General features: G+C 41.6%; 1 protein-coding gene across 10 annotated transcripts in view; it reads right to left on the reverse strand.

Annotated features, from left to right (window-relative positions):
- The window catches only part of LOC124017688 (lysine-specific demethylase 5A-like), a 95558-nt gene that overhangs the window by 42734 nt on the left and 28387 nt on the right, over positions 1 to 24437 (reverse strand). For 8 of the 10 annotated variants that reach the window (XM_046332960.1, XM_046332959.1, XM_046332954.1 and 5 more), the window contains 13 exons: positions 14346 to 14440; positions 13925 to 14092; positions 12259 to 12378; positions 10851 to 11009; positions 10396 to 10577; positions 9443 to 9605; positions 8578 to 8697; positions 7356 to 7550; positions 6882 to 7063; positions 881 to 1005; positions 614 to 764; positions 191 to 311; positions 1 to 4 (listed from right to left, as the gene is read on the reverse strand). The exon at positions 1 to 4 is cut by the window's left edge and continues 173 nt beyond it. In XM_046332960.1, coding sequence (XP_046188916.1) covers positions 1 to 4; positions 191 to 311; positions 614 to 764; positions 881 to 1005; positions 6882 to 7063; positions 7356 to 7550; positions 8578 to 8697; positions 9443 to 9605; positions 10396 to 10577; positions 10851 to 11009; positions 12259 to 12378; positions 13925 to 14092; positions 14346 to 14440 — 1785 coding nt within the window. The remainder of the gene's footprint in view (positions 5 to 190; positions 312 to 613; positions 765 to 880; positions 1006 to 6881; positions 7064 to 7355; positions 7551 to 8577; positions 8698 to 9442; positions 9606 to 10395; positions 10578 to 10850; positions 11010 to 12258; positions 12379 to 13924; positions 14093 to 14345; positions 14441 to 24437) is intronic. The other 2 variants (XM_046332955.1, XM_046332953.1) reach the window with 1 other exon arrangement.

Below are 24437 nucleotides of genomic sequence, written 5' to 3' on the forward strand. Positions count from 1 at the left end.
ACTCCTGTGGAGGGAGGGAGACAGGGATGAAGGGCTGAGGGATATGGTGTTGAATACTAACAATCAAGGACTACTAATCAACTAATAGTGGTTTGGGGACAGGTCAACTTCAGTGATATAAGAAAAAAAAATATCTTAAAAATAACATTTCTTAAGAAAGGCCAGTGACTGTATTAGGTGTGGGACTTACTTTGACCTGTCGAGCCTGTCCAATGATACAGGGCAGTTTGAACAGCTGCTCTACAAAGACTTTCAGCTCCTCCACTGTCAGCTTGTTACGAGTCCTGCTGCACTCTGGATGCTGCCTGGTACTGGAATATAGAGACACATACTTTGAGTTGATTTATTACTCACAGGTAGAGGTATACATGTTAAATGGTGCTTTAGGTTATGTCCCGATTTGCTACCCTTTCCCCAAAGTGTGCACTAGCACACTCTCCCTCTTACAGATTCTATGGTGTAAAAACAATAAAGGAGAATGCTGGCACCAAACCAATGCTTTTAATTCTATGGTGTGGAGTGTGCAAGTGCACAATTCAGGAGATGGGTAGAGAATAGGGATATACACTTTAGTGTGACATAACAGCAGTGTGTGTATCTGTACTCTACTGACCTGTGTCTCTGCTTGCGGCTGAGCAGTACCTGGGCCACAGAAGAGCAGGTTTCGGCCTCCTTCACCATCTCTCTGAGCCGACGGAACAGACTGTTCTCTGGATACTTCCTGTCCTCTGCATCCTCCAGAAGAACCTTCAACTCTATCAGGTCTGACAAAGGGAGATTGACAGAGACACAGACAGGGAAGAAAGACATGAGGCATCATAGTACAATTGTTATAATATTTTGAGTATTTCCACCTTTACAGTACAGATTGTCCTCCTACCTTTCTTGTTCTTGTGGTCAGCAGCCAAGGCATCAGTGACCCGCTTGGCCCAGGTGTCATAGGACTGAGCTCTGGACTTCACCCCATACAACATGGAGGGAAACTCTTCCAGATCATACCGGTAGCTGGAATACAAAGAGACAGAAGAGCGTCAGAATCTATTTAATATTGATTGCTATACGTGGTCAAATTGACCCATATTAAAACCTCTTAGGGATAGGCGGGACGCAAATGTCTCAACTGGCCAATTGCCAGAGGAAATGCAGAGGGAGAGATTCAAATAAAATGCTATAAAATTCAAACCATTAAATCACACATGTAAGATACTCAATTAAAGCTACACTCGTTGTGAATCCAGTCAACATGTCAGAATATAAAAATGCTTTTCGGCAAAAGCATAAGAAGCTATTATCTGATAGCCTGCACCATCTGCACCAACAGTGAAGCTAGCATATTTAGCATAGCTAGCATATTTCAACCCTGCAGGCCCTACACAAAACGCTGAAATAAAATATAAAGCATGCATTACCTTTGACGAGTTTCTTTTGTTGGCACTCCAATATGTCCCATAAACATCACAATTGGTCCTTTTGTTCGATTAATTACGTCCATATATATCCAAAATGTCCATTTATAAAGCACGTTTGATACAGAAAAAAACAGCTTACAAAAACGCAACGTCACTACAAAATATTTCAAAAGACGCCTATAAACTTTGCCAAAATATTTCAAACTACTTTTGTAATACAACTTTAGGTATTTTTAAACGTTAATAATCGATCAAATTGCAGACAGGGCAATCTGTATTCAATACAGGAAAGAAAACAAACCAGCGCTGCTTTTCACGTCTTTTTCACGCGCAACTCACAAAAGTATCCCCAAGTCCAAGTTGGCCTACTTCTTCATTGCACAAAGGAATAACCTCAACCAAATTCCAAAGACTGGTGACATCCAGTGGAAGCGGTAGGAACTGAAAATAGGTTCCTATGAAATATCAGATTGCCAAAGACATTTCAGGGAACAGAGAGGGAGAAAAAAAATAAAAAATCTGAACAGTTAGTCCTCGGGGTTTTGCCTCCTACATAAATGTGGTTATACTCACAGACATGATTTAAACAGTTAGAAACTTCAGAGTGTTTTCTATCCAAATCTACGAATGATATGCATATCTTATATTCTTGTCATGAGTAGCAGGAAGTTGAAATTGGGCACGCTATTTATCCAAAAGTGAAAATTCTGCCCCCTAGCTTCAAGAGGGTACTATTGAATCATTAAAAAGCAACTTTCAATGGAGATTATATTTATTTTGGGTCAGTGAAACTACATCCAAGTCATCACTGATGCATTGACAGGTAAAACAACTATCATTAATCAGTGGGCTCTTATGGGGGCATCTGAGCAGTACAGAGTTCCTAACACCTCTACTACATTCATCCATCCATTTATCCATTCCTTCTCAGCAAAGACACTTGTAACTCCCTAAATTAATTTATTCACTCACCCACCCCTCTCTCCTCAGTAGAGCTGCCCTCACACCTCAACAACCACCCCCCTCCTTAATAGAGCTGGGACAATAAGAACATTTTTATCGACACTGACCATAACAATGATGATGACGCCGGAGGGGAGGGCTGCCGTCATATCGGCTCTAAACCAACCATGATATTTTGTTTGTTTTTTCGCGTTGTTCGTAACTTGTTTTGTACATAATGTTGCTGTTACTGTCTCTAATGACCAAAACGCTTCTGGACATCAGAACTGGAATTACTCAACTCAAATTGAACGAGGAGTTCTTCTTCAATGAGTCGGATGCGAGGGATATACTACAGACACCCGACCAGGCCCAGATCCCTGTGATTCGCTGGAAAAGGAAACTGAGCTTTTGCGGAAAGAGATCAGGGTGCCTTGTGTGGATCAGGCAATGAGTGGCTAATCTGCCTTTTCCTTCCATTCTGCTAGCTAACGTTCAATCGCTGGAAAATAAATGGGATGGACTGAAAGCATGTATATCATACCACCGGGACACTAAAAACTGTAATATGTTAGGTTTCACAGAATTGTGGCTGAACGACGACAATAAGAAAATACAGATGGTGGGTATTAGCAGGAAAGAACAGCTGTCTCTGGTAAGACACTGGGTGGGGGCCTAAGCATATTTGTAAACAATAGCTGGTGCACGATATTTAAGAAAGTCTCAAGGTTTTACTCACCTGAGAGAGTATCTCTTGATAAGCTGTAGACCACACTATCTACCTAGAGAGTTTATCTGTATTGTTCATAGCTGTCTACATACCACAGACCGATGCTGGCACTAAAACCTCACTCAATGAGCTGTATACAGTCATAAGCAAACAGGTAAACGCGAGGCGGCGCACCTAGTGGGTGGTGATTAAAATGCAGGGAAATCAGTTTCACTTAATTTCTATCAGCATGTTAAATGTGCACCCAGAGGGAAAAAAATTCTAGACCACCTTTACTCCACACACAGAGACACGTCCAAAGCTCTCTCCTCCTGATTCCTGCTTACAAGCAAAAATGTAAGCAGGAAGCACCAGTGACTCGGTCTATAAAAAAGTGGTCAGATGAAACAGATGCTAAACTACAGGACTGTTTTGCTAGCACAGACTGCAATATGTTCCGGGATTCTTCCAATGGCATTGCTGAGTACAGCACATCAGTCACTGGCTTTATCAATAAGTGCACAGTGACTGTATGTACACACAGTGGGGCAAAAAAAGTATTTAGTCAGCCACCAATTGTGCAACTTCTCCCACTTAAAAAGATGAGGCCTGTAATTTTTTATCATAGGTACACTTCAACTATGACAGACAAAATGAGGGGGAAAACAATCCAGAAAATCACAATGTATGATTTTTTTTATTAATTTATTTGCAAATTATGGTGGAAAATAAGTATTTGGTCAATAAAAAAGGTTTCTCAATACTTTGTTATATACCCTTTGTTGGCAATGACAGAGGTGAAACGTTTTCTGTAAGTCTTCACAAGGTTTTCACACACTGTTGCTGGCATTTTGGCCCATTCCTCCATGCAGATCTCCTCTAGAGCAGTGATGTTTCCAAAGCATGATGTTTCCACCCCCATGCTTCATAGTAGGTATGGTGTTCTTTGGATGCAACTCAGCATTCTTTGTCCTCCAAACACGACAAGTTGAGTTTTTACCAAAAAGTTATATTTTGGTTTCATCTGACCATATGACATTCTCACAATCTTCTTCTGGATCAACCAAATGCTCTCTAGCAAACTTCAGACGGGCCTGGAAATGTACTGGCTTAAGCAGGGGGACTCGTCTGGCACTGCAGGATTTGAGTCCCTGGCGGCGTAGTGTGTTACAGGTCATTCACTAGGTACCCCCGTGTGGTACTAGGATTTTTGCTCACCGTTCTTGTGATCATTTTGACCCCACCGGGTGAGATCTTGCTAGGAGCTCCAGATCGAGGGAGATTATCAGTGGTCTTGTATGTCTTCCATTTCCTAATAATTGCTCCCACAGTTGATTTCTTCAAACCAAGATGCTTACCTATTGCAGATTCAGTCTTCCCAGCCTGGAAACTTTGTTTCTGGAGTCCTTTGACAGCTCTTTGGTCTTGACCATAGTGGAGTTTGGAGTGTGACTGTTTAAGGTTGTGGACAGGTGTCTTTTATACTGATAACAAGTTCAAACAGGTGCCATTAATACAGGTAACGAGTGGAGGACAGAGGAGCCTCTTAAAGAAGTTACAGGTCTGTGAGAGCCAGAAATCTTGCTTGTTTGTAGGTGACCAAATACTTATTTTCCACCATAATTTGCAAATAAATTCATAAAATCTCCTACAATGTGATTTTCTGGATTTTTTTCTCATTTTGTCTGTCCTAGTTGAAGTGTACATATGATGAAAATTACAGGCCTCTCATCTTTTTAAGTGGGAGAACTTGCACAATTGGTGGCTGACTAAATACTTTTTTGCCCCACTGTATCCCAAACAGAAGCCATGGATTACAGGCAACATTCGCACTGAGCTAAAGGGTAGAGCTGCCGCTTCAAGGAGCGGGACTCTAACCCAGACGCTTATAAGAAGTTCCACTATGCCCTCCGACGAACCATCAAACAGGCAAAGCAACAATACGCTCGATGGATGTGGCAGCGCTTGAAAAGTATTAGACTACAAAGGGAAGCACAGCCGAGAGCTGCCCAGTGACATGAGCCTAACAGATTAGCTAAATAACTTCTATGCTCGCTTCGAGGCAAGTAACACTGAAACATGCATGAGAGCATCAGTTGTCCCGGACGACTGCGTGATCACGCTCTCCTGCAGCCGATGTGAGTAAGAACTTTAAAACAGGTCAACATTCACAAGGCCGCTGGGCCAGATGGACTACCAGGACGTGTACTCCGAGCATGCACTGACCATCTGGCAAGTGTCTTCACTGACATTTTCAACCTGTCACTGACTGAGTCCGTAATACCAACATGTTTCAAGCAGACCACCATAGTCCCTGTGCCCAAGAACACTAAGGTAACCTGCCTAAATGACTACCGATCCATAGCACTCACATCTGTAGCCATGAAATGCTTTGAAATTCTGGTCATGGCTCACATCAACACCATTATCCCAGATACCCTAGACCAACTCCAATTTGCATTACTGCACCAACCGATCCACAGATGACGCAATTTCTAATGCAATCCACACTGCCCTTCCCCACTTGGACAAAAGGAACACCTATGCGAGAATGCTATTCGTTGACAACAGCTCAGCGTTCAACACCATAGTACCCTCAAAGCTCATCACTAAGCTAAGGACCCTGGGACTAAACACATCCCTCTGCAACTGGATCCTGGACTTCCTGACGTGCCGCCCCCATGTGCTAAGGGTAGGTAACAACACATCCGCCACGCTGACCCTCAACATGGGTGCCCCTCAGCGGTACGTGCTCAGCCCCCTCCTGTACTCACGGTTCTCTCTCATGACTGCAGAGCCAGGCATGACTCCAACAACGTCATCATTAAGTTTGCTGATGACAAAAGTGGTAGGCCTGATCACCAACAACGACGAGACAGCCTGTAGGGAGAAGGTCAGAGACCTGACCGTGTGGTGCAAGGATAACAACCTCTCCCTCAATGTGATCAAGACAAAGGAGATGATTGTGGACTATAGGAAATAGAGGACCGAGCATGCCCCCATTCTCAACTGGGCTGAAGTGGAGCAGGTTGAAAGCTTCAAGTTCCTTGGCTTCCACATCACCAACAAACTAACATGGTCCAAGCACACCATGACAGTCGTGAAGATGGCACGACAAAACCTATTCCCCCTCAGGAGACTGAAAAGATTTGAGTCTTCAGATTCTCAGAAGGTTTTACAGCTGCACCATTGAGAGCATGACTTGTTGCATCACTACCTGGTATGGCAACTGCTCGGCCTCCGTATGCACTACAGAGGGTAGTGCATATGGCCCAGTACATCACCGGGGCCAAGCTTCCTGCCATCCAGGACCTCTGTACACGGCAGTGTCAGAGGAAGGCCCCAAAAATTGTCACTCCAGCCACCCGTGTCATAGACTGTTCTGTCTGCTACCACACGGCAAGCTGTACCAGAGCGCCAAATCTAGGTCCAAGAGGCTTCTAAACAGCTTCTACCCCATAAGACTCCCAGACTAATTATTTGTTATTCTTAACTCTTACTTTCTTTGTTGTTGGTATTTTCTTAAAACTGCATTGTTGGTTAAGGGCTTGTATTCGCTCATGTGACATATACAATTTTGATCAAATTTGATTAGACAAATCACTTAGCGATCATTACGATAAGTAGCCTATTTTAGATAAATGTGAAGTTTGAAATGAAATGTTTGTTAACATGGGTGATTGTTAATAGGACAATTGATAGCTACAACCATTAAGCTAGTAGTAGTTTAAAGGATAATAAATTAAAAACTAGTGCACATTGTTATGAAGTTATTACTCCAGATGGACTTTTGTCCATATCACACAGCTGTAGTAACTAACCGTAGACACTTGATTCCCAGGGGACAGTCACATAGCTCCTTGGCGTGGTGCAGACAGACGAGATGCTCTGGGCTGCAGGGACACGTCAGAGCTGACAGGAAACAGGTGGTCTTACACTTCTGACACTGCCGTTCGTCATCAGGGACCAGCTCAAACACCTCCTGCTCCGAGGACAGCACACCCTGCAGACAGAGGGAAAATCACAACCAGAAAACAATCCACTTCAACTAGACTGGAAGGATAAATGTGAAATTACAGAATTGATTCACTTTTGGGGTGATAGGAAATCATTTGAAACATATCTTTGGGATTGTGCGATGTCAACATATTGTTAGATAGTGTATCATCATAATGTATTCCCAAGTAAACCCCGCTTGCATTACTTCACCCTCTCTGTCCTGGCCCTCCTGTCAAGTTCTCCTAAAGTGACAAAAAGTTGTTTATATAGAAATCACCCTGGGCCCTGTCCCTCACCATCTCCTGCAAGGCCTGTCTGAGCCGTGTCTCTTCCTCCATCATCTCTCCCATCTCTCTGAAGACTGCAGCAGCCAGCTCCACATCCAGGCTCTCGGGGTCGGCAGCCATCTTGCACAGCAGCTCCTCGTGGGAGAAGACACAGTAGCGGTGGAGCCGCCGGTAGTGGGCCACACACTGACGACCCATCGGGAGCTTGAAGGGGATGGACACACAGAGACAGTCAAAAGTCTAATCGATTCCTTGGATCTTTTCTCGTCAAAACATCAAGGAGAAGCAAAGAAAGCAATGGAATGGGAATATCTAAGAGGATTGATTCACCAAGACAACAATGCAGACAGTAAGAACGGTGTAAAATATTTTACGAAATGATTTTAAGCTACCAACTAGGCTTGGGCGGTATACCGGGGCATTTGGAAATAGCCACGGGATGGTCTTCCAATACCGTCAATAGCGTTGAAACTACTTATTTGATGTCTTTTTTAAATTAATTTGTATATCTGTTGCTACTCAAGTAAATACCTTCAGTCAACTTGTGCAATATGTTTGGAGATAAAGATTGCGATCTTCCATTTCACCAGTAACATAAGCTTCATAATGAAAAATTAACGGTAGTCCCCAGTCACGTTGCTTTTGTTTACAAGCACAGAACTACCGAGACCACAGCCTTGTGAGTCACTCACAGTTGTGCAGCATGCGCCAGGTTCCCAGGGGAAAGTATGGAATTCACAACTAAATATTTGCCCGCAAGATATCTTATAACTGTCTAAAATGTGGTAAATGCTCTGAAGTTCTGCATTTGGTTTGCTAATTTAGTAGTTAGTTAGCTAAGTGGTTAGCTTCTTCCAAAATCAAGCATTCAGATAATCCCCTTCTGGATCCAAAGCCTTGCTGTCTAATATTTGTTTTGTGCGTGCAGCATTTGAGTTACTTGTATAGTTTAGGTCAGTGACTATAAAATATTTGCAATGCGCTTGTTAGCATTTAGTTAGCATTCACTATGGGATTTGACATTTTCTTGTTAACATTGTTAACCTTTAGATTACGGATTATCAATTGGGTTTGAAAACAGTGCCGGTATTTCCGAATATTCCATTATGGCACAAAATCGGTATGATAATCTTGATATACTGCCCAAACCTACTCCAAATTTCAAAATTCCAATTAAACATTCTGGTTATATGTGTTTACACACAAACACTTGCTAAAACTTTAAACTCACCCAGTCTGCAGTACAGAAGTTGACAGCTTCAGCAAAGTTGTATCCCTGGTTGAAGCCACTGTGGTAGGCTCTGGGAAAGGTCACCACAAACTCCCCCGCACACTGGTTGGTGCGGAAAACCTAAGTGGCACAAACACACACCAGTAAAAGACACGATGCAGAATTGGTCTTGTAAAAACAGCTGTGGAAAAAGTACCCAATTGTCATACTTGAGTAAATGTAAAGATGCCTTACTAGAAAATGACCCAAGTAAAAGTCACCCAGTAAAATACTACTTGAGTAAAAGTCTAAAAGTAAAAGTTATTTAAAATTGCTTATATTACGCAAACCATATGGCAGTTTTCTTTTTTTTCAATTTATGGATAGCCAGGGGCAGACTCAAACACTCTGACATCATTTACAAATGAAGCATGTGTTTAGTGAGTCCGTCAGATCAGAGGCAATAGGGTAGACCAGGGATGTTTTCTTGATAAATTTGTGAATTGGACAATTTTCCTGTCCTGCTAAGCATTCAAAATGTAACGAGAACTTTTGGGTGTCAGGTAAAATGTCTGGCGAATGTAGTTAAGTAAAAGTTGTCCAAAATATAAAACAGTAATGTTCAGTATAGATACAAAAAAAAATTACTCAAGCAGTACTTTAAAGTATTTTTACTTAAGTACTTCACACCACTGCGTAAAAGAGGCCAAGGGCCGTATGTATCAAGCGTCTCAGAGGCAGAGTTCTGATCGAGGGTCAGATCTCGACCCTTGAGATCTATAAACGTATTAATTGTGATCCAACAGGCAAAACTGTTCCTAGATCAGCACTCCTCCTATGAAACAGTTGATACATACAGCTACTGATGGAAACACACACTACATACGGGCACTCCGTGCTCCATGAGGACGTTGGGATTCATGATGGTGACAAGCTGGTGCAACAGGTCAGGCTGAGAGTCAAACAGCTCTGGGGCCAGCTTCTTCATCACTGACTCCAGTTGCTCTGCCGCGTGGGCCGGGACACCATACCAAGTCTTAGGCTCCCCCCTGGAGAGACAGGCAGAGAGAGAGAAGATGGTTAACCAATCAGACAAATGAAGATAAGGAGAACAATTGTATCTACGACCCATTGCAATGTAATGGGAATTTTAATGTTGGTGCTTTGCTTATAACTAATTTCTGTGTTCTATTACAATCTTCGGCAAAATCATTCGCAAGGACATTCCTGCAAAAATATTATTTGAAGATTAAATAGAGGGCTGTTATAAGCCAATGTTTGTGTTCATTCAAGTGACTGTACAAATCCTCACTTATCAGTAGCTGCAATTTGGCAGTACGCCCAGATGTTGTTTTGAGAACGAACAAAAGTTCTGTTTCAAGGTTTCAGAGAGGAGAGGAGAAGCCTCGTGAAGTGTTGGTCTGTCATGTTATGAAACAGTATTGGTCAGTCACATGAATGAAACAAAACGGAAATGATTAATTAATTATGCTAAACCATGCAAATATAACTTGTCTGTGTATAGCCATATATAAGACAACTGCTGTGAATGGCCCAGGGAGAGCTCCTGATTGACATGTGTACTATGGTGTATTGAGTTGGAACCTCTCCAGCGCGCTGACAATAAACAAAGATTAATTTAAGATTTACTTTCCCTGTGTAAGAATTTTTCCACAACAGCAACATTGTATACGGTTTACATTGTTTTGTGAATTTATCTGTCTCTTCCCACTTTAAAAAAAATGTTATTTGTGTCCTTTGAACAAAAAAAATATAGTATTACTAAATACTTGGGGAAGCGGCTGATTTAAGACAAGAAATTAATGTTTGTTACTTTACCAGTGCAGGAAGTTGATGGAGTAGCTCCAGTGGTCCTCGATGTGCCAGCAGAAGGAGGAGAAGCACATGCCCACATAGAGCCAGGGCACCTTCATGCCAGAGATATCCACGTTTATGTGGGTAAGGACCGACTGCTCCAGGACTGGCATGTTATTCAGGTTCCAGCCTGAGTTGGCATACTCCTACAGAAGAACAAGACAGAGGTGATCAAAGTTACTTATTGATCGTAAATCACAAAAGCAAGCCATTAAGGGTGTGGATTTCATACTGGGGATCTTTCTCAATTAATCTTTCCACGATTCCTTGTGTCCTGTCCTCTCTCGATTCCATAAAAGGCATTAGAGGAGAAGGTCCGAATGTAGGAACAGATCTTCACCTCCAATGCGTTTTGAAAAGGTGGCGAAAGACTAACGAGAAAGAGTCAAGGTCATTTGTCCCAGTTGGTGCATAGTTACCTCTTCGTCTCCCAGTAGCCGTCTCTTGCCATCCCTAACGGGGAAGCCGCTGCCCACCTCCTTAGAGCTGATGTCAGCTCCGTACTCCACAATGACATCCTCCTCGATGGAGCTCACCAGACGCCAGAACTCCTTCTCCACTAGCTCTGTAGGCACCATCTGTGTGTGCAGAGAAAGGAGAACGCACACATACATTGTTTAGATGCGATTGCGTATTAGTGGGAGAGAAAGGTTAGGTGATCAACTTCAAACAGCATGAAGGACGGAAAAAAAAAATGTATGAATTTATTTGCAAATTATGGTGGAAAATAAGTATTTGGTCACCTACAAACAAGCAAGATTTCTGGCTCTCACAGACCTGTAACTTCTTTAAGAGGCTCCTCTGTCCTCCACTCGTTACCTGTATGAACTTGTTATCAGTATAAAAGACACCTGTCCACAACCAGTCACACTCCAAACCCCACTATGGCCAAGACCAAAGAGCTGTCAAAGGACACCAGAAACAAAATTGTAGACTTGCACCAGGCTGGGAAGACTGAATCTGCAGTAGGTAAGCATCTTGGTTTGAAGAAATCAACTGTGGGAGCAATTATTAGGAAATGGAAGACATACAAGACAACTGATAATCTCCCTTGATCTGGGGCTCCACGCAAGATCTCACCCCGTGGGGTCAACATGATCACAAGAACAGTGAGCAAAAATCCCAGAACCACACGGGGGGACCTAGTGAATGACCTGCAGAGAGCTGGGACCAAAGTAACAAAGCCTACCATCAGCAAGGGCATTGAAGATGAAACGTGGCTGGGTCTTTCAGCATGACAATGATCCCAAACACACCACCCTGCCAATGAAGGAGTGGCTGCGTAAGAAGCATTTCAATGTCCTGGAGTGGCCTAGCCAGTCTCCAGATCTCAACCCCATAGAAAATCTTTGGAGGGAGTTGAAAGTCAGTGTTGCCCAGCAACAGCCCCAAAACATCACTGCTCTAGAGGAGATCTGCATGGAGGAATGGGCCAAAACACCAGCAACAGTGTGTGAGAACCTTGTGAAGACTTGCAGAAAACATTTGACCTCTGTCATTGCCAACAAAGGGTATATAACAATGTATTGAGATAAACTTTTGTTATTGACCCAATACATATTTTCCACCATAATTTGCAAATAAATTAATTTTAAAAAATCCTACAATGTGATTTTCTGGATTATTTTCTTCTCATTTTGTCTGTCATAGTTGAAGTGTACCTATGATGAAAAGTACAGGCCTCTCTCATATTTTTAAGTGGGAGAACGTGCACAATTGGTGGCTGACTAAATATTCTTTTGCCCCACTGTATGTATTCCAAAATAAAAAAGTTTTCTTTAGATTTTTGCCTATTACTCAAGGTGACCGTTTGATTTTGAAACGTACGTGCACAGGCATGTTGAAGTAGTCTGACTTGAAGTGGTCAGCCATCTCTCCAAAGCTCTGGAGAGTGTACTCCCTCACAGCTTGCTCAAAGCCAAACGCCTCCCGCGGCTTACTGCACTCCTGTAGGGTGAAAATCAAAAAATATTTTATATTTGAGATTCTTCAAAGCAGACACCACTTGCCTTGACAATTTTACACTGTTGGCATTCTCTCAACCAGCTTCACCTGGAATGCTTTTCCAGTCTTGAAGCAGTTCCCACATATGCTCTTATTGGCTGAATTTCCTTCACTCTGCGGTCCAACTCAATTGGGTTGGGGTTGGGTGATTGCGGAGGCCAGGTCATCTGATGCAGCACTCCATCACAGCACTCCACCCTTACACAGCCTGGAGGTGTTTGGTCATCGGCCTGTTGAAAACAAATGATAGTCCCACTCAGCGCAAAGCAGATGGGATGGAATATTGCTGCAGAATGATGTGGTAGCCATGCTGGTTAAATGGGGAACCACACATGCGGAGATCATCTGCTCGCCTACTCTGCGTCTGAAAGACACGGCGGTTGGAACCACAATTCTCAAATTTGGACAAGGACAGATTTCCACCGGTCGATTGTCCATTGCTCGTATTTCTTGTCCCAAGCATGTCTCTTCTTCTTCTTCTTGGTGTCCTTTAGTAGTAGTTTCTTTGTAGCAATTCGAACCTGAAGGCCTGATTCACACATCCCCCTCAGAAATGTTGAGATGTCTGTTACTTTAACTCTGAAGCATTTATTCGGGCTGAATTTTCTGAGGCTGGTACCTCTAATGAACTTGTCCTCTGCAGCAGAGGTAAGTCTGGGTCTTCCTTTCCTGTAGCGGTCATCGTGAGAGCCATTTTCATCATAGTGCTTGGTTTTTGCGACTGCACTTGAAGTTCTGGATAATTTCCGTATTGACTGACCTCCATGTCTTAAAGTAATGATGGACTGTCGTTTCTCTTTGCTTATTAGAGATGTTCTTGCCATAATTTGGACCCCCCTACCTTGTCACAATTTCTGATTGGCTCAAATGCATTGAGGAAAGTAATCCCACAAATTAACCAAGCACACCTGTTAATTGAAATGCATTCCAGCTGACTACCTCAAGAAGCTGGGTGAGAGAATGCCAAGAGTGTACAAAGCTGTCATCAAGGCAAAGGGTGGCTATTTGAAGAAGCTCAAATATATGCTGATTTGTTTAAACACTTTTTTTGGTTACTACATGATTCCATATGTGTTTTTTCATAGTTCTGATGTCTTCAGTATTATTCTACAATGTAGAAATTGTAAAAACAAAGAAAAACCCTTGAATGAGTAGGTAGGTGTGTCAAAACCTGACCGGTTCTGTATATCATCACAGCTTAACAAACACTACAACCTATTCATACGGAGCCAAAATTATAACACGTGGTAGGCAGGTGTGAACTGTATGTATTTATGCACTATATGTGGTGATGTGGTGCTATTTGAGATACATTTTCCGAAAGCGATACAAGAAATAAATAATTATAATTCACAACTTCTGCAAAAATCTTCCATTGATATAGAATACATGCATGACAAGCATGAAAATTCAAGTTAACTGTCGTGGGTTTCTTAAGTGAGAAATCAGCTTCGGCTTGGGTAGTGGTAGGGTCACCAGAGTTCCATACCTCAGCAACACATTTGGGGCATCGCCAGTCCCCCTTAGGGACATCCTGTAGGGGCGGAATCAGACAGAAGGTGTGGTAGCTGTCATCACAGCCGTCACACAGCAGGAGGCGGTCCTCCTCGTCACCCCGCCCACACATCAGGCACATGTACAGGTCAATCTGGGGTATCTATAACAGGAAATACAGAATAATAATAAATCAAATGAATACGTTCAAAAAGTGGTCCATGAAACAAAAAATATATTTTGAGCTGTTGTCCACTAGTGATTCATTTGTTTCTAAGCACTCTAGTGAGTTAGAACAGGACAACACAGACAGTGAAGAAAAGTTTAAATCAACTCATGCTTACAAAAAAATTATCTAGATTTAATTATAGAATATTAGACCGACACAAATGAGGAAGTTAACTGGTGATACTCACAAAGTTGACCTCCAGGGTTTCTTTGCGTGGTCGCATCTTAATGGCGAAGGCCTGGGCCTTCAGGTGACGCTGGTTCTTATTGAACCCATCGTCTTCTCATGTAACATAAGAGAACAGAATTGCTCCAATACTGAGCTGAAGGAATTGACATTCCACAACTTGCATTTTCCCCAAAAATTCACAAAGAACATTGCACACTAATTATGCTCCAAAACATTTAAATGGGTATAGCAACCAACATTTCGGCACAAAGTGCCTTCTTCAGGCAAATGCTTGAACCAGGTTATGTAGACAAACAGTGCAATTAGTTCAGCTAATGAACACAGTGAGGAGAGTATCATTGTAATTAAGATAATGAGGGACAAAAAATTGGAACTGTTAAAAAAAACTAAGATTATACAGCGTGTCAAGATGTAAATAATTGCCCCATGTATTCAACATCTTATGCCAACACGATCAGATATCATTTAAAATCTTGGTCGACCGAGAGTGGTCTTTTCTTTCAAACTTTTTAAGCTGTGTACTTTTACGTGTATAGACACACCCTGTGTTTGTTGAAATAATTAAGATACAAACAACTCAAAAGGGAACCCGATGTCTGCGCTGTGTTAAAATCACTCTCTCCCTCTCCCAGCAGGCACTACAGCACAGCAAGTGTTCATAGTGCTGTCCACGCTGAAGCTGCAACATAAGTACAGTCAATTTTCTTTTTTCTTACTTGTCTCTGAGAAGTTCTGTTACCGAAATTGTTTAGGAAAACCATTCCTTCCCTATTCCATCAAACCTTTCTCTCTTTACATGAAATATGTGTGCAATGCATCCACATGACCAATAGGGCCTGACCTACAGACCACCATATTCACATCAATAAACTGGTTATAACAAATGCCCAGCATTATAACAGCAAAATGGATGCGGAGGACATGAAAAAGAAACTTGGGAACAGGGGAATGCCAAACAGGTTCCGTTAGATTACAATATAATTGTTCTGCCCATTTGGAACAATGTAAACATTCAATAAATGAAGTAATACCAGAGTCTGCTTTAAAACCTTTAATACAAATGTTAAAAACAGACGAATTTGTGAAATTGCTTTACCCAACATTTTGCGTTGTGTGAGGCTTGGTGCTCACATAAATCAGAGAAGGATATTAAACAAACATTCAAACAAGCAACAAAAGCAGGATCTGTCTTCTGTTGGCAGAAATATATATATGGAATATTTATAAATTAAGGCACGTTTAAGTTAGGCTATTGAGTATAGGCCCAATTAAGTTGGGGTTTCCTCTCGCCTCAATTTTCTAAGTCAATTAAGGCACGGGTTGTTTCCTCATCGCCTCACTCCGCCACTGTCTCTGCCGCATAGTTCTCAACACCAATATGCTGGTTAACTTGCTATTATGCACATAGCAATATACAGGGAATGGCGCCATTTCAACGCTGCACTGAAGATTGTTTCAGAACTGTTCGGTGACCACTATCCATTATGGGAAAAAATATTACTTTATGATAAATGTCTCTGTTAGTGTTGCACCATTATTCTTACATAATATAACCATTTACAATTTCAGTACCACGTCTTAGAGTGATTGACCGTGAGATCCCCAAGGCCTCCGCAATGGATTAGTCCACTGAGACATATGAATCAGACAGGTGTTTGGTGCACCATAAAAAATATATATAAATTTGTGACTCCTCGACAAAAGAAATCTCCGTTAAACATGTCTATTGGCCAAACATTTGACTAAAAATACACTAGAGACAGTGCCTTCGGAAAGTATTCAGACACCTTGACTTTATCACATTACAGCCTTTTCTAAAAATGTATTAAATAAAAATAAAATTGATCTACACACAATACCCCATAATAAAAAAGAGAAACAGGTTTTGGAATGACTATATTTATAAAAAAATATATATATATAAAAAACATATTTATATAAGTATTCAGACCCTTTGCTATGAGACTTGAAATTGAGCTTAGGTGCATCCTGTTTCCACTGATCATGCTTGAGATGTTTCTACAACTTGACTGGAGTTCACCTGCAGTAAATTAAATTGGACATGATTTGGAAAGGCACACACCGGTCTATATAAAAAAGGTCCCACAGTTGACAGTGCATGTCAGAGAAAAAAACAAGCCATGAGGTCGAAAGAATTGCCCATAGAGCTCTGAGACATGATTGTGTCAAGCCACATATCTGGGGAAGGGTAAAAAACATTTCTGCAGCATTGAAGGTCCCCAAGAACACAGTGGCCTCCATCTTTCTTAAATGGAAGAAGTTTGGAACCACCAAGACTCCTCCTAGAGCTGGCCACACTGAGCAATCAGGGGAGAGGGGCCTTGGTCAAGAACCCAATGGTCAATGACAGAGCTCCAGAGTTCTTCTGTGGAGATGGGAGAACCTTCCAGAAGGACAACCATCTCTGCAGCACTCCACCAATCAGGCCTTTATGGTAGAGTGGCCAGACAGAAGCCACCTGACAGCCCGCTTGGAGTTTGCCAAAAGGCACCTAAAGACTCTCAGATCACGAGAAACGAGATTCTCTTGTCTAATGAAAACAAGATTGAAGTCCTTGGCCTGAATGCCAAGCATCACGTCTGGAGGAAACCTGGATCCATCCCTACGGAGAAGCATGGTGGCAGCATCATGCTGTGGGGATGTTTTCAGTGGCAGGGGCTGGGTGACTAGTCAGGATCAAGGCAAAGTACAGAGTTTCTTTAAAACCTGCTCCAAAGAGCTCAAGACCTCAGACTGGGGCGAAGGATCACCTTCCAACAGGACAACGACCCTAAGCACACAGCCAAGACAACGCAGGAGTGGCTTTAGGACAAGTCTCTGAATGTCCTTAACCTGTCTAGGACTGGGGTTCAGCTAGCGGAGTGCAGGGTGCCAAATTCAAAACAACAAAAATCTCATAATGAAAATTCCTCATGCATACAAGTATTTTACACCATTTTAAAGATAGAATTCTCGTTAATCCAGCCACAGTGTCTGATTTCAAAAATAATTTACAGTGAAAGCACCACAAACTATTATGTTTGGCCACCACCAAGCCACAGAAAAACACAGCCATTGTTCCAGCCAAAGAGAGGAGTCACAAAAAGCAGAAATAAGAGAAAAAAATGAATCATTAACCTTTGATCTTCATCAGATGACACTCATAGGACTTCATGTTACAGAATAAATGTATGTTTTGTTTGATAAAGTTCATATTTATATCCAAAAATCTCAGTTTACATTGGCATGTTAAGTTCAGTAGTTCTAAAACATGCAGTGATTGTGCAGAGAGCCACATCAATTTACAGAAATACTCATAATAAACATTGATAAAAATATGACTATTATACATGGAACTTTAATAAACTTCTCCTTAATGCAACCGCTGTGTCAGATTTCAAAACAACTTTACGGAGAAAGCAAACCATGCAATTATCTGAGTACAGCCTTTAGACAACAAAGCAGCCAAAAATATACCCGCCATATTGGGTAGTCAACATTAGTCAGAAATAGCATTTTAAATAGTCACTTGCCTTTGATGATCTTCAGAATGCACTCCCAGGAATCCCAGTTCCACCATAAATGTTTGATATGTTCGATAATGTCCATCAATTACATCCAAATATCTTCTTTTGTTAGGGCGTTTGGTAAACAAATTCAAAAGCGTATTCAGGTCGCGCCGAACGTCGGACGAAAAGTTTAAAAAGTTCTGTTACAGCCCATAGAAACATGCCAACCTAAGTATGGAATCAATCTTTAGGATGTTTTTAACATAAAACGTCATTAATGTTCCAACCGGACAATTCCGTTGTCTGTACAAATGAAGTGGAACGTAGCTACCTTTCATGTGATCGCCCCTGACCGAGGCTGTGGCACCAGACCACTCACTCAAAGAGCCCTTATGGGCCCCTCCTTTAGAGTAGAATCCTCAAAACAGGTTCTAAATACTGTTGACATCTAGTGGAAGCCTTGGGAAGTGAAACATAACTAATATCACCCTGTATCTTCAATGGGGGCTGAGTTGAAAAACTACAAACCTCAGATTTCCCACTTCCTGGTTGAATTTTTCTCAGGTTTTTGCCTGCCATATGAGTTCTGTTATACTCACAGACATGATTCAAACAGTTTTAGAAACTTCAGAGTGTTTTCTATCCAAATGTATTAATTATATGCATATTCCAGGTTTTACAGCTGAGTAGCAGGCAGCTTAATTTGGGCACGTTATTCATCCAAGCTACCCATTACTGCCCCCTACCAGAAAGAAGTTAAATGGCCAAGAAAGAGCCCGGACTTGGACCCGATCAAACATCTCTGGAGAGATGTGAAAATAGCTGTGCAGCAACTCTCCCCATCCAACCTGACAGAGCTTAAGAGGATCTGCAGAGAAGAATGGGAGAAACTCCCCAAATCCAGATGTGCAATGCTTGTAACATCATTCTCAAGAAGTAATTGTAACAAAAATGTGGAAAAAGTCGAGGGGTCCGTACACTTTCCGAAGGCATGCAAGGATGTACGCACGCACGTATGTATGCACGCACGAACGCATGCATGTATGTATGAACGTACATAAACTCAGCAAAAAAATAAAACGCCCTGTCTATCAAACATAATTAATAAAAATCCAAATAACTTCATAGATCTTCAATGTGAAGGGTTTAACAATCACTAGTTAACTACACATGGTTGATGATATGACTAGTTTATCTAGCTTGTCCTGCGTTGCATATAATCGATGCAGTGCCTGTTAATTTATTATTGAATCACAGCCTACTTCGCGAAACGGGTGATTTAACAAGCGCATTCGCGTAAAAAGCACCGTCGTTGCACAAATGTGTACCAAATATTGCCTGTTAACATGCATTTCTTTTAACTAGGGAAATTGTGTCACTTCTCTTGGGTTCATTACACGCAGAGTCTGGCTATATGCAACAGTTTGGGCCGCCTGGCTTGTTGTGAACTAACTTGCCAGAATTTTACTTAATTATGACATAACATTGAAGGGTGTGCAATGTAACAGGAATACTTAGACTTATGGATGCAACCCATTAGAAAATACGGAACGGTTCCGTATTTCCATGAAAGAATAAACGTTATCTTTTCGAAATGATAGTTTCCGGATTTTACCATATTAATGACCTAAGGCTCGTATTTCTGTGTGTTATTATGTTATAATTAACTTCTCTAGGGTAGGGGGCAGCATTAGGAATTTTGGATGAAAAGCATTCCCAAATTAAACGGCCTGCTACTCGGGCTCAGAAGAATATATATATATATATATAATATATATATATATATATATATATATATATATATATATATATATATATATATATATATATATATCACTGGTCGATTTGGATAGAACACACTAAAGTTTCCAAACCTGTTAAAATAATGTCTAAGTATAACAGAACTGATTTGGCAGGCGAAAACCTGAGAAAATCCATTCAGGAAGTATTTTTTATTTTTTTGTCCTCTACTCAATGCCATTACAGTATCCATTGACTTAGGACTCAAAGTGCAGTCCCTATGCCTTCCACTAGATGTTAACAATCTTTAGAAATTGTTTCAGGCTTGTATTCTTATGAAGGAGTAAGACCAGTCTGAATGAGTGGACCCTGACATGTCACAGAGCTTTTTCATGCGCAATCCCGAGAGAGTGCATTTCTTGTTTACCTTTTATATTGACGACGTTATTGTCCGGCTGAAATATTATAGATCATCTGAGCTAAAAAAACAAACCGGAGGGTTGAATACAAATTGTCATTAATACAAATAATAATTATATATATATATATATATATATATATATATATATATATATATATTTATTTTTTTATTTTTTTTATCAGCCGATTTAACCAGTATCGGCTTATTTGGTCCTCCAATAATCGGTATTGGCGTTGAAAAATCATAATCGGTCGACCTCAAGCATGTACAGTAGAATTCAGAAGTTTACATACACCTGCCATCCTGTATGTGTGTTGTTCAGATTTACCGATCCTGTGCAGGTGTTGCACATGGTCTGCCACTGCGAGGACGATCAGCTGTCCATCCTGTCTCCCTGTAGCGCTGTCTTAAGGGCTATATAAATACATTTGATCTTAGGTGTCTCACAGTACGTGCATTGCAATCTATAGCCCTGGCCACATCTACAGTCCTCACGCCCCCTTGCAGCATGCCTAAGGCACATTCATGCAGATGAGCAAGGACCCTGGGCATCTTTATTTTTTTTCTTCCCCGGAGTCAGTAGAAAGGTCTCAGTGTCCTAAGTGTCCAAAACTGTGACCTTAATTGCATACAGTCTGTCAGCTGTTAGTGTCTTAACGACCGTTCCAAAGGTGCATGTTCGTTAATTGTTTATGGTTCATTGAACAAGCATGAGAAACAGTGTTTAACCTTTTTGGGATAAGGGGCAGCATTTTCACTTTTGGATGAATTAGCGTGCCCAGAGTGAACTGCCTCCTACTCTGTCCCAGATGCTAATATATGCATATTATTAGTAGTATTGGATAGAAAACACTAAGTTTCTAAAACTAATTGAATGTCTGTGAGTATAACAGAACTGGAAAAATCCAACCAGGAAGTGGAATATTTGAGGTTTGTAGTTTTTCAGAGCTCGTCCTACCGCATACACAATGTCTATGGAGTCAAGTTGCACTTCCTACGGCTTCCACCAGATGTCAACCATCTTTAGAAACTGGTTTGAGTATTCTACTATAAAGGAGGGGCACATGAGACCTGTTTGAGTCAGTGGTCTGGCAGAGTGTCTCAGGCTCGTGACGCGCGCTCCCGACAGCTCTCGTTCCAGTGCATTTCTTCATACATAGGAATTCTCTGGTTGGAACATTAGGTGTTTTATGTTAAAAACATCGTAAAGATTGATTCCATACATCGTTTGACTTGTTTATACGACCTGTAACGGAACTTTTAGAGTTTTTGTCTGAACGAAGTGCTCGCGCCTCATGAAGATGGATCACTGGGCTGAACACGTGAACAAGTGGCTATTTGGACATAAATGATGGACTTTATGGAACAAATCAGTCATTTATTGTCGAACTGGGATTCATGGGAGTGCCTTCTGATGAAGATCATCAAAGATAAGTGAACATTTATAGTGTTATTTCTAACTCCTGTTGACTCCAAAACGGCGGATAATTCTCTGGCTGGATTGGGCTCTGAGCGCCGTTCTCAGATTATGCTTTTTCCGTAAAGTTTTTTTCATATCTGACACAGCGGTTGCATTAAAGAGAAGTCTCTAATTCTGTGAATAACACTTGTATCTTTTATCAATGTTTATTATGAGTATTTCTGCAAAATCACCGGATTCTTTGGAATCAAAACATTACTGCACGTAAGGCACCAATGTAAACTGAGATTTTTGGATATAAATATGCACATTATCGAACAAAACACACATGCATTGTGTAACATGATGTCCTATGAGTGTCATCTGATGAAGATCATCAAAGGTTAGTGATTCATTTAATCTATATTTCTGCTTTTTGGCTGTGTTATTTTGACTTGTGCTTAGGCTGTAAAGCATTGTTTTTTAAATCGGACACGATGGGTAGATTAACAAGAAGTTTCTTTCATTTGCTGTATTGGACTGTGTGAAAGTTACATATTTCTAAAAAATATATTTTGAATTTCGCACGCTGTCTTTTCAGCGGAATGTTGTCGAGGGGTTCCGCTAGCGGAACGCCAGCACTAGAATGGTTAACACCCCCGGCCGTCCTACAATCTAAACTAGATGCCCTCAATCTCACACAAATTATCACCGGACCTACCACGTACAACCCTAAATCCGTAACCACGGTCACCCTCTTAGATATCATTCTGACCAACCTGCCCTCTAAATACACCTCTGCTGTCTTCAACCAGGACCATAGCCATCACTGCCTCCTTGCCTGTGTCTGTAATGGGTCTGCGGTTAAATGACCACCCCTCATCACTGTCAAACGCTCCCTAAAACACTTCAGCGAGCAGGCCTTTCTAATCGACCTGCCCCGGGTAACCTGGAAGGATATCGACCATATTCCGTCAGTAGAGGATGCCTCTATTCTTTAAAAGTGCTTTCCTCACCATCTTACATAAGCATGCCCGTTAAATTTAGAACGAGGAACAGATAAAGCCCCTGGTTCACTCCAGACCTGACTGCCCTTGACCTGCACAAAAATATCCTATGGCGTACTGCATTAGCATCAAATAGCCCCCACGATATGAAACTTTTCAGGATCATTAGGAACCAATATACACAGGCAGGAAAGCAAAGGCTAGGTTTTTCAAACAGAAATGTACATTCTGTAGCACAAACTCCAAAAAGTCTTGGGACACTGTAGTCCAAGGAGAATAAGAGCACCTCCTCCCAGCTGCCCACTGCACTGAGGCTAGGAAACACTGTCACCACTGATAAATCCACAATAATTGAGAATTTCAAGAAGCATTTTTCTACAGCTGGCCATGCTTTCCACCTGGCTACCCCCTAACCCGGTCAACAGCTCTGCACCCCACACAGCAACTTTCCCAAGCCTCCCCCATTTCTCCCACACCTAAATCCAGATAGCTGATATTCTGAACAAGCTGCAAAATCTGGATACCTACAAATCAGCTGGGCTAGACAGTCTGGTCTCACTCCATCTAAAATTATCCGTCACAATAGTTGCAACCCCTATTACTAGCCTGTTCAACCTCTCGTATCGTCTGAGTTGCCCAAAGATTGTAAAGCTGCCGTGGTCATCCCCCTCTTCAAAAGGGGGAGACACTCTAGACCCAAACTGTTACAGACCTATATCTATCCTACCCTGCCTTTCTAAGGTCTTCGAAAGCCAAGTTAACAAACAGCTCACCGACCATCTGGTTTCTGAGCTGGTCATGGGTGCACCTCAGCCACGCTCAAGGTCCTAAACGATATAACCGTCATCGATAAAAGAATACTGTGCAGCAGTCTTCATCGACCTGGCCAAGGCTTTCGACTCTGTCAATCACCACATTCTTATCGACAGCCTTGGTTTCTCAAATTACTGCCTCGCCTTGTTCACCAACTATTTCTCAGACAGAGTTCAGTGTGTCATATTGGAGGGTCTGTTGTCCGGACCTCTGGCAGTCTCTAGGGGGGTGCCACAGAGTTCAATTCTCAGGACGACTCTTCTCTGTATACGTCAATGTCGTCACTCTTGCTGTTGGTTATTCTTTAATCCAACGCTACGCAGACAACACCATTCTGTATACCTCTGTCCCTTCTTTGGACACTGTGTTAACTAACCTCCAGACGAGCTTCAATGCCATGCAACTCCCCTTCCGTGGCCTCCAACTGCTCTTAAATGCAAGAAAAACTAAATGCATGCTCTTCAAGACCTGCCCGGTCGACTAGCATCACTACTCTGGGCGGTTTTGACTTAGAATATGTGGACAACTAACCAGACACCTAGGTATTTGTAGACTGTTAACTCTCCTTCCAGACTCACATTAACTTCGTATGGCTGCAATCCCGGTAACGGGAGCGATTTGACAACAGCCAGTCAAAGTGTAGGACGCCATTTTCAAAACATAACAAAATCTCATAATTAACATTCCTCAAACATACATGTATCTCATACCATTTTAAAGCTATTCTCGTTGTTAATCTCACCACAGTGTCCGATTTGAAATATGCTTTACAGCAAAAAGCACCACAAACGATTATGTTAGGTCACCACATAGCCACAGAAAAACACAGCCATTTTTTTCCCAGTCAAAGAGAGGAGTTTCAAAAAGCAGAAAGAGATAAAATGAATCACTAACCTTTGATGATCTTCATCAGATGACACTAATAGGACTTCATGTTACACAATATGTTTTGTTTGATAAAGTTCATATTTATCCAAATATGAGTTTACATTGGCGCGTTACATTCACTAGTTCCAAAAACAACCAGTGATTTTGCATCGCCACATCATTCAACAGAAATACTCATCATAATTGTAGATGATAATACAAGTTATACACATGGAATTATAGATATACCTCTCCTTAATGCAACCGCTGTGTCTGATTTCAAAAAAACTTTACAGAATAAGCCAGCCATGCAATAATCTGAGACGGCGCTCAG

This window comes from Oncorhynchus gorbuscha, unplaced genomic scaffold (assembly GCF_021184085.1).
Source record: "Oncorhynchus gorbuscha isolate QuinsamMale2020 ecotype Even-year unplaced genomic scaffold, OgorEven_v1.0 Un_scaffold_31:::fragment_4:::debris, whole genome shotgun sequence".
NCBI classification, from domain to species: domain Eukaryota; kingdom Metazoa; phylum Chordata; class Actinopteri; order Salmoniformes; family Salmonidae; genus Oncorhynchus; species Oncorhynchus gorbuscha.